This window comes from Panthera onca, chromosome C2 (assembly GCF_046562875.1).
Source record: "Panthera onca isolate mPanOnc1 chromosome C2, mPanOnc1 haplotype 2, whole genome shotgun sequence".
Taxonomy (NCBI): Eukaryota; Metazoa; Chordata; class Mammalia; order Carnivora; family Felidae; genus Panthera; species Panthera onca.
The window spans coordinates 127,783,960-127,796,795 of record NC_138347.1 but is presented as its reverse complement, the minus strand read 5'-3'; the positions used below and the strand labels follow the sequence as shown (position 1 = coordinate 127,796,795).

Here is a 12,836-nt window from a genome sequence, read left to right as displayed (position 1 = left end):
CTATTAAGCGGTGAGGAAGCCTTTTGAGGATGATTTGCTTTGTTAAGGCCCCAATCGAAAGTCCTATCTGAATATCCACACTGCCTTTGATCCTGGGCTGTCCCCGCCCCCCCCCGCCCCCCCCCCCCACCATTCCTCTTTTGTATTTTCAATACATACCCTCCCCCTGGAGCTGAGAGGGTTGCAAAACCTGCATTCCTCTGTTCTTACTCTTCCCATCTCCCCGGGGGGCAGTTATTATCTTTCCCAACCTAGCAGCAGGATGAGGCAGGGCTCTCCCCAGTCCAGATCTGCTCCACTGGGCAATCAGCTGCACCATAAGCACCTCCATGCTTGGTGGCTCTGGGGCCCTGTTAACTGGAGAAATCTGGCCTCAGTGAGCCCTCTCTCCAGCCCGAGGTTTAGAGCCATGGCAGGTGCTCAGGCGACTGAGAAAGGTGGTGATCTGGGAGCTGGGCTCCTGCTGTGAATGTGCGCCCTGATCCCATGGGCACAGTGGTGTCAGCCCAGGGCAGGTGAAACGGCTGCATTGTTAACCAGGTCCCAGGGCCACGTGTGGCGTGTAGGCCCCCTCTCATCTATGATTATCCCCGCCTCGCCTCTGCCCCGTAGCATGTCAGAGCAGTAAGTGTCAGAATTGATGCCGAGGCTGTGTTCATGAAATCAGCCGCACCCGGCTGCATCCATGCCGTCAGCTGGAGCAGTCATAAATGTGATCCAGGAAACAGGGAGGCCCTTTTCTGAGACTCTAATCCTATTAAGAACAATTCAGCACACATAGAATGGATTATGAAACTGACAGGCAAGATTTGACATTCAAGATCTTCTCAGCAAATGAATTCACCTCTGCTGAAAACAAATGGAATTTCTGATACTAGACTTCCAGAATTCCCAGATCATTCATTCAGCAAACACTCATTGCTGCTAAGCATTGTGCTTGCCGGTTCCGTTCTCAGCTGTTCCCAGTCCAGCGGCACCTACTACATGGGGCTGTGGGAACATTCAGGCGAGGCGGGGAGGAAAAAAAGGCTTCCCAGATATTTGATGCTTGAGCTGGGTCTCAAAGGGAAGAGGAACATCTGCAAATTAGCAGCTTATTCCAATTTTGTATTTCTCCAACATGAGGCCCCTAAGCATTGTCCCAAGTGCATTTGTGCTCTGGGTGGAAAGCGGGGTGGGGGGTGCCTTTGGCCCACTCGGAACCGGCCCGGCCTGAGAGGGAGCCAGGAGGGGCTGCAAGTGGCCGGGCTAGAGCCACACTCATCAGAAACCGCAGAGGTGGTGGCAGTAAAGGGTTCTACAGATGACAGTTGAAAGGCCTTAAGAAAGGGAATTGCAGAGGCAAGTCAGAGTGCTGGTAATTGGGCTTCCGGAGCCCAGGAAGGTCTTTGAACATGTACAGAGAGTTTGTCAGCCAGAGAGAGAACTTGGAAGTTCTGCTGCTTGGATCTGATTGACAGAGATAATGAGAGTGGCAGTGTCTGTGGAGAGGAGCTGTGGTTTTACTGAAACATCAGAGCTCAACTTAACCCCCTCTGCCCTGGTTCCTCCACTGCTCCGAGCTTCTCCACTTCACTCTCCCCTGCGGAAGGTGGAGCAGGTACCACCCAGCTCACTAATAGGAAATGCGGTCTGAGGGAGGCTAGGGGCCCTCTCATCCTCCAGGAAGTTCTAGTCACTTCCCCAAGGCACATGAGTCAGACCGCCTGCCCCGTCCCCACCCAACCCATCCAACCCCAGCCCCCAGCACGTGCCTTCTCCAGGTACAGGGGAAACAAAGGCAGCCCCTCTCCCCTCCCTGCCCCGGCTCTTGAGGGCCCAGAGCATAGGCTTATGCTGGCTGTCAGAGGCCCGAAGAGTTGCTGCAGACCACTCCAAGTGAGCTGGCAGCCTGCTCTGCTTGGGTGACAGTGGCCTTTCTCGGGCTGGTTCTCTTCACCACCACACCCTCACTCTTGCTTCTCTCTGGAAATGCCATCTGATCTCATTCTAATCGCCAGTGTTTTCAACATCCGTTTATCTCATCCTGTTACAGACCAAGGAAGGGGGCCCAGGTCTGACCCCAGTTTTCAAGTCTGCTCAGAAGAATACCTTACACCCCCCACCTTGGGCCAAATCTTTCCACCCAATTCAAACGTGGTCACTGGTGTTTACAGCCATCAGGTGGTCGAATGGAAGGGGCTTCTCCATGTCTCCTCCCAGTTTCCCACACCTGCTAGCAAGGCAGGTGTGACAGAGAAATGATCCCAAAACCCCATTAGAGGATCACAGTTATTTTTTTTGAAATGATGTTTTAATTTGATTACAAGTTCTATACTCAGGAAATTTGGAAAACACCCAGATTCTTAAAGAGAGTAAACCCCTCCAAAGGCATAGCACTTCAACGAAAGGCTTGGGTAGATAGATGCTACCCACACATCAATTAATGACTTAGGTAATTTTTTCTTTGGGGTGGAAGGTAAAGGTTTTTTTTTTTTTTTTTTTCCAATGTGCAAGAGACATCAGTGCTCCCAGAATAACAGCTTGAGTGATGACAGCAAAATTATGTAGAAGAGATAGCAAATGGCACGAAGTCCCATTTTGTAAACATGAGCATGGCTATCCTATATCCTGAAAGGTGAGAAATAGGAATCTGGCCATTAATCAACCCCCCACTATGTGCTTCGTGCTTCTCAAAACACTGTGGCCCTAGATCTGCAGTGACCAGCAGCAGAACAGTAACCTCCTTTGCAGGGACAAGTACCGTAGTAGATGTGGCAGGAATGATAGCCTCCATCTGACGAAGATATTCCCTCTACCATTCCTTCATGTGTATGGTGCTCAACATCACCTCACTGTGCCGTGTAATCTTTTTAATAACCCTATCTGTGCAATGTCCAGAAGTCAAGTGACTCTCCCAAGGTTCTGGAGCTAATAAGAAGTGAAACTAGGATTTGAACCCAGGCCTCCAGTGTCTTTGCCCCTAGCTACAATGCCACACCATCACCAGCACCATGTGGGGGTCTGCACTCCTGGCCGACCCACAGGGAGGAGGGATCAGTGGTTCTGATATCCTCTTAAAAAGAAACCTTACCAGACAGGCACGGGAAATACAAAACAAATGGCAGGATAGTCTTCAAAATTTCCAGTGAGGTGGCATGCGGAGGAGACAGGGGAAGTGTAGCTAAGTTGCATTTAGCCCAGACCTCACAGACGGAAGACTCAGTCCATGTATGGGTCCCCCAGTCTCTTGGTGCTCTGCCAGGAGTGGTTGGGCCAGCTGGTCACACCATGGAGATGTGCCCCCTGACTCCAGTACTCCTTCCTGTTACAGGAAGACGAGAGGAAAACTTGTCAGTGGGAAGAATTAACTACTTGGGGCTCTGGCACCACATAATTTGAGCAGAGATGCCAACAGTTTAGGGCAACATGAGCTGCCCTGCACTGGAAGACTTTGGTGTCCCCGATCCCCATGAGAAGTTGAATATGGACACTAGCCCTTCCTGCTGGCCCTGCCTAGCTTGACCTTAAGGAACCCAAAATGAGCTCAGGGGCCATTCAGTGGATAATCCCACTTATCTCCACAGTGAGTGGGGGCTCTGTGACAGGGCCCCCAGGTCTGGCTGCCTAGAAGGAGCTGGAAAGGGTGCCAGTTTATGAGCCAGGCTGATGCGAATGATGCCTGGCCACTCCTCATGGATTACTTGGTTTAGCTCCATACCCGTTTCCTGCCATGAAGACATCAAACAGCTCCAAGGACTACTCTTCAGGTCGAGATTACGATGGCAGCCCCACAGAGGCCTCTGTGGGGAAAGTGGGCTTCAAAGTGTTCTAAACTTAAAAATCAGACACCTCTATGATTTATTCTTAGTCCTGCCATTTCCTAGCTGTTGGTCCTCAGGCAAGTTACTCCACTGTGTGTGCCTCTATTTCCTCATGGGGAAAATGGACTGTAATGCCCTCCTTAGAGGAAAGCAGGTAATTTGATTGACAGGAGTTTGGCGGAGGTAAAAATTTATCGGTGAAGCAACATACTATTCAAAAGTGCACGTTCCCAGTCACCAGTTTGTGTATAAAACTGATACCAGTGTGGTTTGTATCCTTGTTTGTTTTTCCACCACCTAGAATAGAAGGAATAATACACCTTGATTATCTCTAATGACTTCAGGTCATATCTCATGCCCCACTCTATGTCCCATATCCTGGGCATAGAATTTGTAAAAATACAAACTGATTGAAAATACTTTCTGACCGATCTACAAAGTTAAAAAAAAAAAAAAGAATCCGTTGAAATGAATCTGACATTTTTTAAAGTAGAGGTAAAAACACCTGAAAATCTCTGAACTCCAAATTATTTCCTTTGTTATTAAAGGTGCTTGAACTGTTTATTTTAATATAAAATCAATGTATAATTATTATAGAAAGTAAGAACACAAACGAGCATGAAAAGCACTCATGTGTCTACCTGCCCAGAGGCAACCGCCATTTAATGCCATGCCATCTATTTTTCCGAGGTCTTTTTTATGCATGTGTATAATTACTGTTTTTTTGTTTTGTTTTGATTTTTGTTTTTACAAAAGCAAGATTATACTATACCTGCAGTTACGCAGCCTGCTCTTTTCCCTAAGATTACAGTGTGAGTATATTTCCATTTCAATAGATACATTTTTACATCACTTAAAGGTGCTCATTGTACACCAGGCCTTCCATCATGGTAGGAGGGCACCGTAATAAATTCCCATGTTTAGCACTGGGTCGTTGACAGTTATTTTTGCTATTACAAAAAGCACAGAGCAGTCATAATCTATTTAAATGAATTAGAAATTAAGATATAAAGTGTGAAATAAGCTCTTGCAACCATATGAAAAGCAGACCAAACTATGTAAAGATTCTAAGATCTTGACAAAATTATCCCCTGGAGCCTGCAAAAATTACCAAAACCTCATTGGCTATATTCACTTTAGTTCACCTTGTTTTTGACCGTTGTCATTGCACTTAACTGATTTGTGTAGTCAAATTCTCTTCAAGCCAGTTCATGTTGTTGCATCATGAAGGTCAAGGCAAACAATGCACAGGAAGCATCGAGAGTGGCCCTAGCATGGAGTAGGCTCTCTGTTAAAGGCTGATTCCTTCCCTCCTTTCTCTTCTCTTAGCAGTGTAAGGATGAGGCCACCACAGGCTTTGGTGGTGGTCCTTTATTTTTTTTTAAATTTTTTTAACGTTTATTTATTTTTGAGGGACCGAGCACAAGTGGGGGAGGGGCAGAGAGAAAGGGAGACACAGAATCCCTAGCAGGCTCCAGGCTCCCAGCCATCAGCACAGAGCCCGACAGGGGCTTGAACTCACAAACTGCAAGATCATGACCTGAGTTGAAGTCGGAATCTCAACCGGCTGAGCCACCCAGGCTTCCTGATGGGGGTCCTTTATAAAGAACAAATGTCCACTAGGTTTCCCTTGTGCCATCTCATCATCACTGCCAGCTGCAGAATTGGGCCTGATGTCCTCTTAAAGAGAGGAGAAGCTCAAGCTATTCACCAGCTCATTCTTCAGTAAGCATTTACAGAGATCTAGTGTGTGCCAGGCCTCACTGTGGGTACTAGGGACAGTCTAGGGGGGAAAGCCAAGTACACGTCAAATCCATTATGGAGAGAGGTATATGAGCACAGAATGAGGGATGCTCCATCCTTGGGAGCTACTTTGTGAATGACTGGCTGGTGTCTCATCACCCAATCATACCCGTTCCCATGTGTGTCACTACAGGTCATCAATGCCATTGAGCAGGACTACCGGCTGCCCCCACCCATGGACTGTCCAGCTGCTCTACACCAGCTCATGCTGGACTGTTGGCAGAAGGACCGTAACAGCCGGCCCCGCTTTGCGGAGATTGTCAACACCCTGGACAAGATGATCCGGAACCCGGCAAGTCTCAAGACTGTGGCAACCATCACCGCCGTGTGAGTCTCGTGGAATAGGGTGGTTCGTAGGTGTGGGTGGTCTCATAACTAGGGGCAGGCCCAATAGCAAGGCTGCTAGCCTTTTGATCTATTGAGAGCAAGGGTGAGGTGGCTAACCTTATCCACTAATGGAAAAGAGATTCCAAGACTTCCTGTTTCCTTTTTCCTTTCCATCTTTCTAAAATATTCCCTGCCTACAGCATGGGCTATAGACAGATATCAAGATACCTGTCTGGGTCTCCACTGTCTGCTGGCTTCAGATGGGCTGGGCACTGGGCTCTGTAATAATTGAATGTGTCTGATAGGAGTGGTATGAGGCCCCACTTCTGGGAGATCCTGTTTCCAGAAGGCACGCTTTTTGTTAACCACACCGGTAGAGCTGCAGACTTGGAACCTTGGCCAACCCATTAGCCGCTAAAGGCCCTGATTGCTATGGGACACAGAAATAAAAAGCCATCGGATTTGTTATGAGCAAATGCACAGAACAACTTTCATCTCCTGTCAGTAGCTGTCAGCTGTATATTATTCTTCTACATTGCAGTGTTAACTGATTTCTTAATCTTTCAACCAAAGTTTATTGGGCATGTATGTGCTAAGCACTGTGCCCCTTGCTGGCAGTATAGAATGAATAAGATAGACATGATTCGTGTCCTCATGGAACTTTGAATCATTTAGGAGGGGCAAGACCAGATGATCACCCAAAGAAATGCAAAATTGAGACCTTGATAGCCACTGTGGCAGGGAGATGCATGGTGTTGGAGAGCATGGATACATACGATACCTGGTGTCAGGGAGGCATCTCTGATAAGTGTTATTCCAGTTGAGCACTGAAGGGAGAAAATGCATGAATTGAATGAAAGGAAGATGGGAGTCAAGGGACAAGTGTTCCAGACCAAGGAACAACGTGAACAGAGGCTCGAGGGTAGGAAGGACAGGGCCAGTGTGTTCTGAGTCCAGTCTGTGAGGGGACTGGGTCAGGGCTGAGGCTGGCAAGGTGAGCGAGGGCCAGACGCTCAGAACATGTGGGCCCTGCTAAGAATTCTGGGCTTGATTTTCAGAGTAGCGAGCACAGATTGAAGGATTTGACACAAATCAGGGTCAGGATGAAGGTTATGGACATGATCACACCTGCAGTTTTCAAAGAGCACCAGGCCACAGTGTGGACCTTATGTTGAGGGGAAGGAACATGCGTGAAGACCAACAGGAGAATATTGCAGGAATAATGGCAGAGAAGATAGGGTCTTAAGTCAGGGTAATGATGCAGAAAGAGGTGGATGAGTATGAGATATTTTGGAGGTCAAATCTTTAATTCTTGGTGAAGGATTGGGCATGGGTGTTGGGAGTTGAAGGATATATTAAGGTGGCACCCTTCTTTGTGGATTGGATAGTGAAGTGTCTGCTTTGAGAATGTCCCAGAGAAGATCAGCGGAGAGCTGCTCTGTTCCAATTAGCTGAGGATAGAATCAGGAAAAAAAAATGGTACCAATAGATTTGGGAAGGTTGTAGTGAACTTTATATATTTTTAATGGTGAAACTTTGGATGGTAAAGCGCCTAGGTTCCAGTTTACAAAGGAGTTATGGGCCTTCTCTTCCCTCCAGACTTCATGCTGTGTCAGTCTAGCTGTCTGAGCTGACTGATGCGAGACAGGGCCCGTAGGCAGGGGTACCAGACATCTCGCCTCCAGAAGTCATGCCCACTCAGGATTCTGTAAGGCAAGAAGGGTCAGCACAGGGCTCCCCTGTAATCTTCATCCTGTCAGGAAAGAATTCTCATCCTACATGAAGTCTGCTATCTGCCCAGAGTGTGGCTCTATCCACGCACCTCTACAGCTGTGGGGTTACCTGCTTCTCTCTCTCTCTTTCTCTCAGGCCTTCCCAGCCCCTGCTAGACCGCTCCATTCCAGACTTCACGGCCTTTACCACCGTGGATGACTGGCTCAGTGCCATCAAAATGGTCCAGTACAGGGACAGCTTCCTCACTGCCGGCTTCACCTCCCTCCAGCTGGTCACCCAGATGACATCAGAGTAAGTGATGAGAATCTCCTCTCTGTACCCCGTGGGTGGGGATCAAGGCTCCTTCCCTGCTATTGATCATGGTACAAGTCTTGATTTCTGCCTCACCCCCAGAGCTCCACTTCTGTATAGAATCAGATCTGGTGGCGAAGCGCCCTGGAAAGATGGAGGGGTGGGGTGGGGAGGCTGAGGTCCAGTCTGGCCCCAAATGAGAGTTCTTCAAAGTCATAGGCATATGTCATTTGCCTAATCATCAAGACTCTCTCCTCCGTTTGTTTTCAAACTTAACCCATCAAAAAGAGCATCCAGATGGAAAGAACACAGCCAGCCAGCACTTTCAACAACATAGCAGGAAGAGGCACTACACTGATTCAGCAACAATCTCAGATGTGTGGGGAGCTCATATTCGTACTTAGATAGCGCGTGTGAATAAGCATACATTTCCATCTCCCACAAATTATTTACCAGTCTGCAATTCCCACAGGAGTATGGAGGAATGCGAAAACTAAAATTATTCAAATAAGATGAGAGCCAGAAAGGGTCTTAAAGATCCATTAGTCCACCATTTCCCCAAGAATGTTCTGAGCAGCACCAGTTCTGGGAAATGTTAATAGGTTCTCCTTGGAAAAAAGGTCCCATGGTCAAATAAATTTGGGATATACTGCATACTTTATCACCCTTTTGGAGATTCACTACACACATTAGCATTCTAAAGGCCATGAGAAATCCTGAAATAAAGAAACCCATTTAAAATTATTAAATACTGTGGAACCATATTTTTGAGGGGCAGGGTTTCGTGGAACTGTAGTTTGGGAGATACTCATCTACTTGTACTCATTCCATTCAGCAGATTCAGAAAGTAGGTGAATTAGTGCCTGAACACTCAGTGCTCACGAGTGGCAAAGCAGGGCCTGGGGGCTGCTTTCCTGATGGCTAATTCCGTCTCCTTTTACCAGTCCACCCCAGGGGTACAGCGATCCCCATACATGGTGGCACACTGGACTCACCTGGGAATCTTTAAAAAAATATTGTTGCCTGGGGCACCTGGGTGGCTCAGTCAGTTAAGTGTCTAACTTTGGCTGAGGTCATGATCCCACAGTTTGTGGGTTTGAGCCCCGCATCAGGCTCTGTGCTGACAGCTGGGAGCCTGGAACCTGCTTCAGATTCTGTGTGTGTCTCTCTCTCAAAAATAAACATTAAAAAATGTTTTCTTAAACATATTGGTGGCCGATTTCCATGCCTAGATCTTTTGGTTTAGGTGGTATGAACTGAGACCTGGGCATCAGGGTGTTTAAAACTCCCCAGATGATTCTAACATGCAGCCAAGGCTGGGAAAAAGTTGGCAAGGGTCAAATTTTGAAAAGACACATCCCCCCAGAGGAGACTTCACCAGCTGCCTGGGCCACAACGTTTATAGACAACATGGGGGTTGGTGGCTTGTGATACACATTTCCCAAGGTAGAGGACTGGTCGGTCCTCCAGGCAATTGACAAACACTTACTGATCGCCTGATACATGTCAGGCACAGTGCTAGGTGCCAGGATTCCCTCTCGAGGTGGGCCAGTTGCTGAGTCCCAAGGGAGAGGCTGGGTCCCATCCAGCCCCAGCAGTTGAACCTCAGAGGAACAGCTTCTGTCCCAGACTCCTGCTTTGCAGTCAGTCTTCCTGGAGTCCCACTCTACCTCTTTTTTTTTTTTTTTAATGTATTTATTTTGAGAGAGAGTGCACAAATGAGCTGGGGAGGGGCAGAGAGAGAGGGAGAATCCCAAGCAGGCTCCGTGCTGTCAGTGCAGAGCCTGACACAGGCTCAAACTCATGAAAACCGTGAGATCATGACCTGAGCTGAAACCAAGAGTGGACGCTCAACTGCTCAACCAACTAAGCCACCTAGGCGCCCCCACTCTACCTCTTTGAGGTTGATTCTTGCCAGAAATGATGGAAGCTCCGCTTTCCCTAGGGAGATGGCTTGAATGTGCATCTAGCCTAGCATCCACTAAACAACAGAATTCATTTTTTAAATGTGAGCTCATTTTCCCTTGATGCCATATAAAGGCAGTCCCTGCCACTATGAATTATTGTCAGGCACCACCATCACCAACAAAAGCAGCACTTACCAGTGGAAAAGCAGCTTCTCCATCTTGCAGAGCTGGCATGGATGCCCTAGATGACCGGAGAGCCCGGGTTCAGGGGCGGCAACGGGTGCTCATGCTGGTGGGGCTGCGCCTGCTTCCTCACTGTGATGTGGCTGAGTATGGAGGCATCACCCCCTAACCCCCCACAACTGGAGGAATCCAATGGAGCAATTTCCTCAGTCTGGAAAAGGAAAAATTAAGGGATTTAGTTCAAAGTAAAAAATGCCCACACACTATTGGAGCAATTTAGTTTGTTTCTTGAGAGATAAAAGATGGAAAAAGAACATGAGCTACTAAATAAAATAGATTGCAGGACAATTTGTGAATTCAGAATTCAAGCGTGCCTCTCAGAAGTGTTTGCTGAAAAGACATGGACAATTTGACAATCTGAGCCAGCTGCAACTCTGAGGGGGTTGACCGCCAGCTGTAAGGGGGTGTTGAGGAGAGCACAGGAGCCTGGTGCAGCCTCGTGGGTCTGGTGCACAAAGTGATCTGCTATGCCAGGGGCAGGGGCCTTTGGGGGAATATAGTCAGGACCTTAGAACAGTTCTGAGAGCAGCCCTACAGGGTGGCTGAAAACCAAGTAGTCTTGAATTTGAACCCCAGTTGCACCACCAGTTAGTTACCTGCTGTGTGATCTTGAGCATGTTACTTAACTTCTCTGAGCCCTACTTGTCCATAAATGAGCAAAAAATAAGAGTACCCATCTCATTGGTTTGTGGTGAAAGGTTAATGGAATAATGTATACAAAGCACTTGGCCTATTGCCTGCCTACAGAATGCACGCAAGAAACAATTGCTGTTAAATTATTATTACTGACCTTGAGTGGTTTGTCAATTTTCATGAACTGCTTCCTTAGCTATACATGAGATAGTATATCGCACATGAGAAATACTTGAGCAATGCTATAACATTATTATTATTATTAACTAGGGAAAGATGCATGGGTCTCCCCAAAATTAAGACTCACAGCTTAAAGATGAGTACAATCCAAACCCCTATCCTAAACATATTACTTCGATTCCTGCTTGGGCAGATATTTGAAAGTTATTTTGAGATCACCCTTCTTAAAAATTCATGACATTAAAATTCAAACAGAGGCAGAAAATGGAAACTCAGGGGAAAAACATCAGAAAACCCAGCAAACCCCACATCTTTTCAATCTCAGTGGGTGATCACTAATTTAGGCAGAAAGCTCCGCAGCATAACTGAAGCCCCATATCGTGTGTGCGTGGAGTGTTAAAACACACACACACACGCGCGCGAAAGTTCCAGTCTGCCTAGGGTCATGGAAACAATGAAGGGGCTGCTCCAGCCAACACCCATATGTGAGGAACAGGGCACGACACTTCCAGGATTGTCTAAGTTGGGAGGGGGCCATTGGAGACGAGGGCCACTGCATGAAGCAAATGAGATTGAGCAAGAAAATACCTATGTAGGCATTTGCCAAAGACTTGGGTAATCTGAGTGTTGGATTTTAAACACTTTTATTTGCCTACCCACCTAATTCAAGAGCTTGCCTCTGTGATGAGTTGTGATCCTTGAAAAGCTGCCGTAACACTAACGTGCCCTTTTTTGTGACTTTTTTCCCCTCCTAGAGACCTCCTGAGAATAGGGGTCACCTTGGCAGGTCATCAGAAGAAGATCCTGAACAGCATTCATTCTATGAGGGTCCAGATGAGTCAGTCACCAACGGCAATGGCATGAGAACTCTCATTTTCTGGGGGGAGGAGAGGAAGGAAAAGGACCATGCTCAAGAGGGAACCAGAGGTTGACCACTGTGGAATGTTCTGGAAAGAGTGGCTTCTTAGCTAAGAAATGCATTACATCAGTGAAGAAGAGACTGGACCTGTTCTTAATAGGCAATCTTCATTTCTTAGTGACAGAAGCATGTATAAGATGCCATGGGAAACCAAAACATAATAATAAAAATATGAAAGGGTGATGTTCGACAGAAGTGAAGACAAAACAGTATGCATCGGGGCAACCAAGAGTAAACTCCGCTCCCACTCGGGGCTGGAGTCACCGATCCACAGGAAGAAAGGGAAGGAGGTAGAGGGAAGAAACAGAGGCAGTTTTCCATTTTCTTCCTCACCAATGACATTCTTTTCTTTTCTCCTTTTGTACTCCTCCCCACGAGCCCTCTCCCTTCTCCCACATCCATTTCCCTTTGCTCATGACTCGTGTAGGGAAGTTTCTTCAAACAAACCCCAGCTCCTGAGTCTCCAGATGTCGTTCTGTCAGTTGCCAAAGGACTTTGCTGACCACTGCATGGGGGATCCAACCAATTCAATTAATGTCTTCATATTGAAGAAGAGATGTACCTTCAATTGAAAACCTTGTTTTTCTTTTGTTTGCATTTTCTGCAAAAAGGAAAAAGAAACCACAAATTGGAAAAAAAAAAAAAAAAAGAAAAACCTGTTTCCGTGTGCAGGAGCACACATATGTATGTCTGTGTTATAAAAATGACTGTGCTTGTTCGTAACAGATGCAAACAAGAAAGAAGAACCGGGAGATCTTTGCCCCTGGAAAATTCAAAGGGGCTGGAGCGTGTTGTTGGTTTGGTGTTCTGGTTGGCCCAGTTGGCCTATTGGCCCAATGGGGAGAGAGAGCAGGGAGAAAAATAAAATTAAAGGGGAAAAAACTCTCAGGAGCTTGCAAATTCAGACAGGAAACAGGTGAGTGGTTTGAATTGGATGCAGTGTGGGCCATTCTAGAATGATACTGACTGATTATTCTTGGTAACATCTGAAGAGAA

At 47.0% G+C, this 12,836-nt stretch overlaps 1 protein-coding gene across 3 annotated transcripts in view; it reads left to right on the top strand.

Moving 5' to 3' along the window:
• The window catches only part of EPHB1 (EPH receptor B1), a 430,500-nt gene extending 417,985 nt beyond the window's left edge, over positions 1 to 12,515 (top strand). For all 3 annotated transcript variants that reach the window (XM_060638721.3, XM_060638722.3, XM_078432322.2), the window contains 3 exons: positions 5,740 to 5,933; positions 7,803 to 7,958; positions 11,677 to 12,515. In XM_060638721.3, the coding sequence (XP_060494704.1) occupies positions 5,740 to 5,933; positions 7,803 to 7,958; positions 11,677 to 11,785 (459 nt within the window). In that variant the 3' untranslated portion in view covers positions 11,786 to 12,515. The remainder of the gene's footprint in view (positions 1 to 5,739; positions 5,934 to 7,802; positions 7,959 to 11,676) is intronic.
• The last annotated feature ends 321 nt before the right edge of the window (positions 12,516 to 12,836 follow it).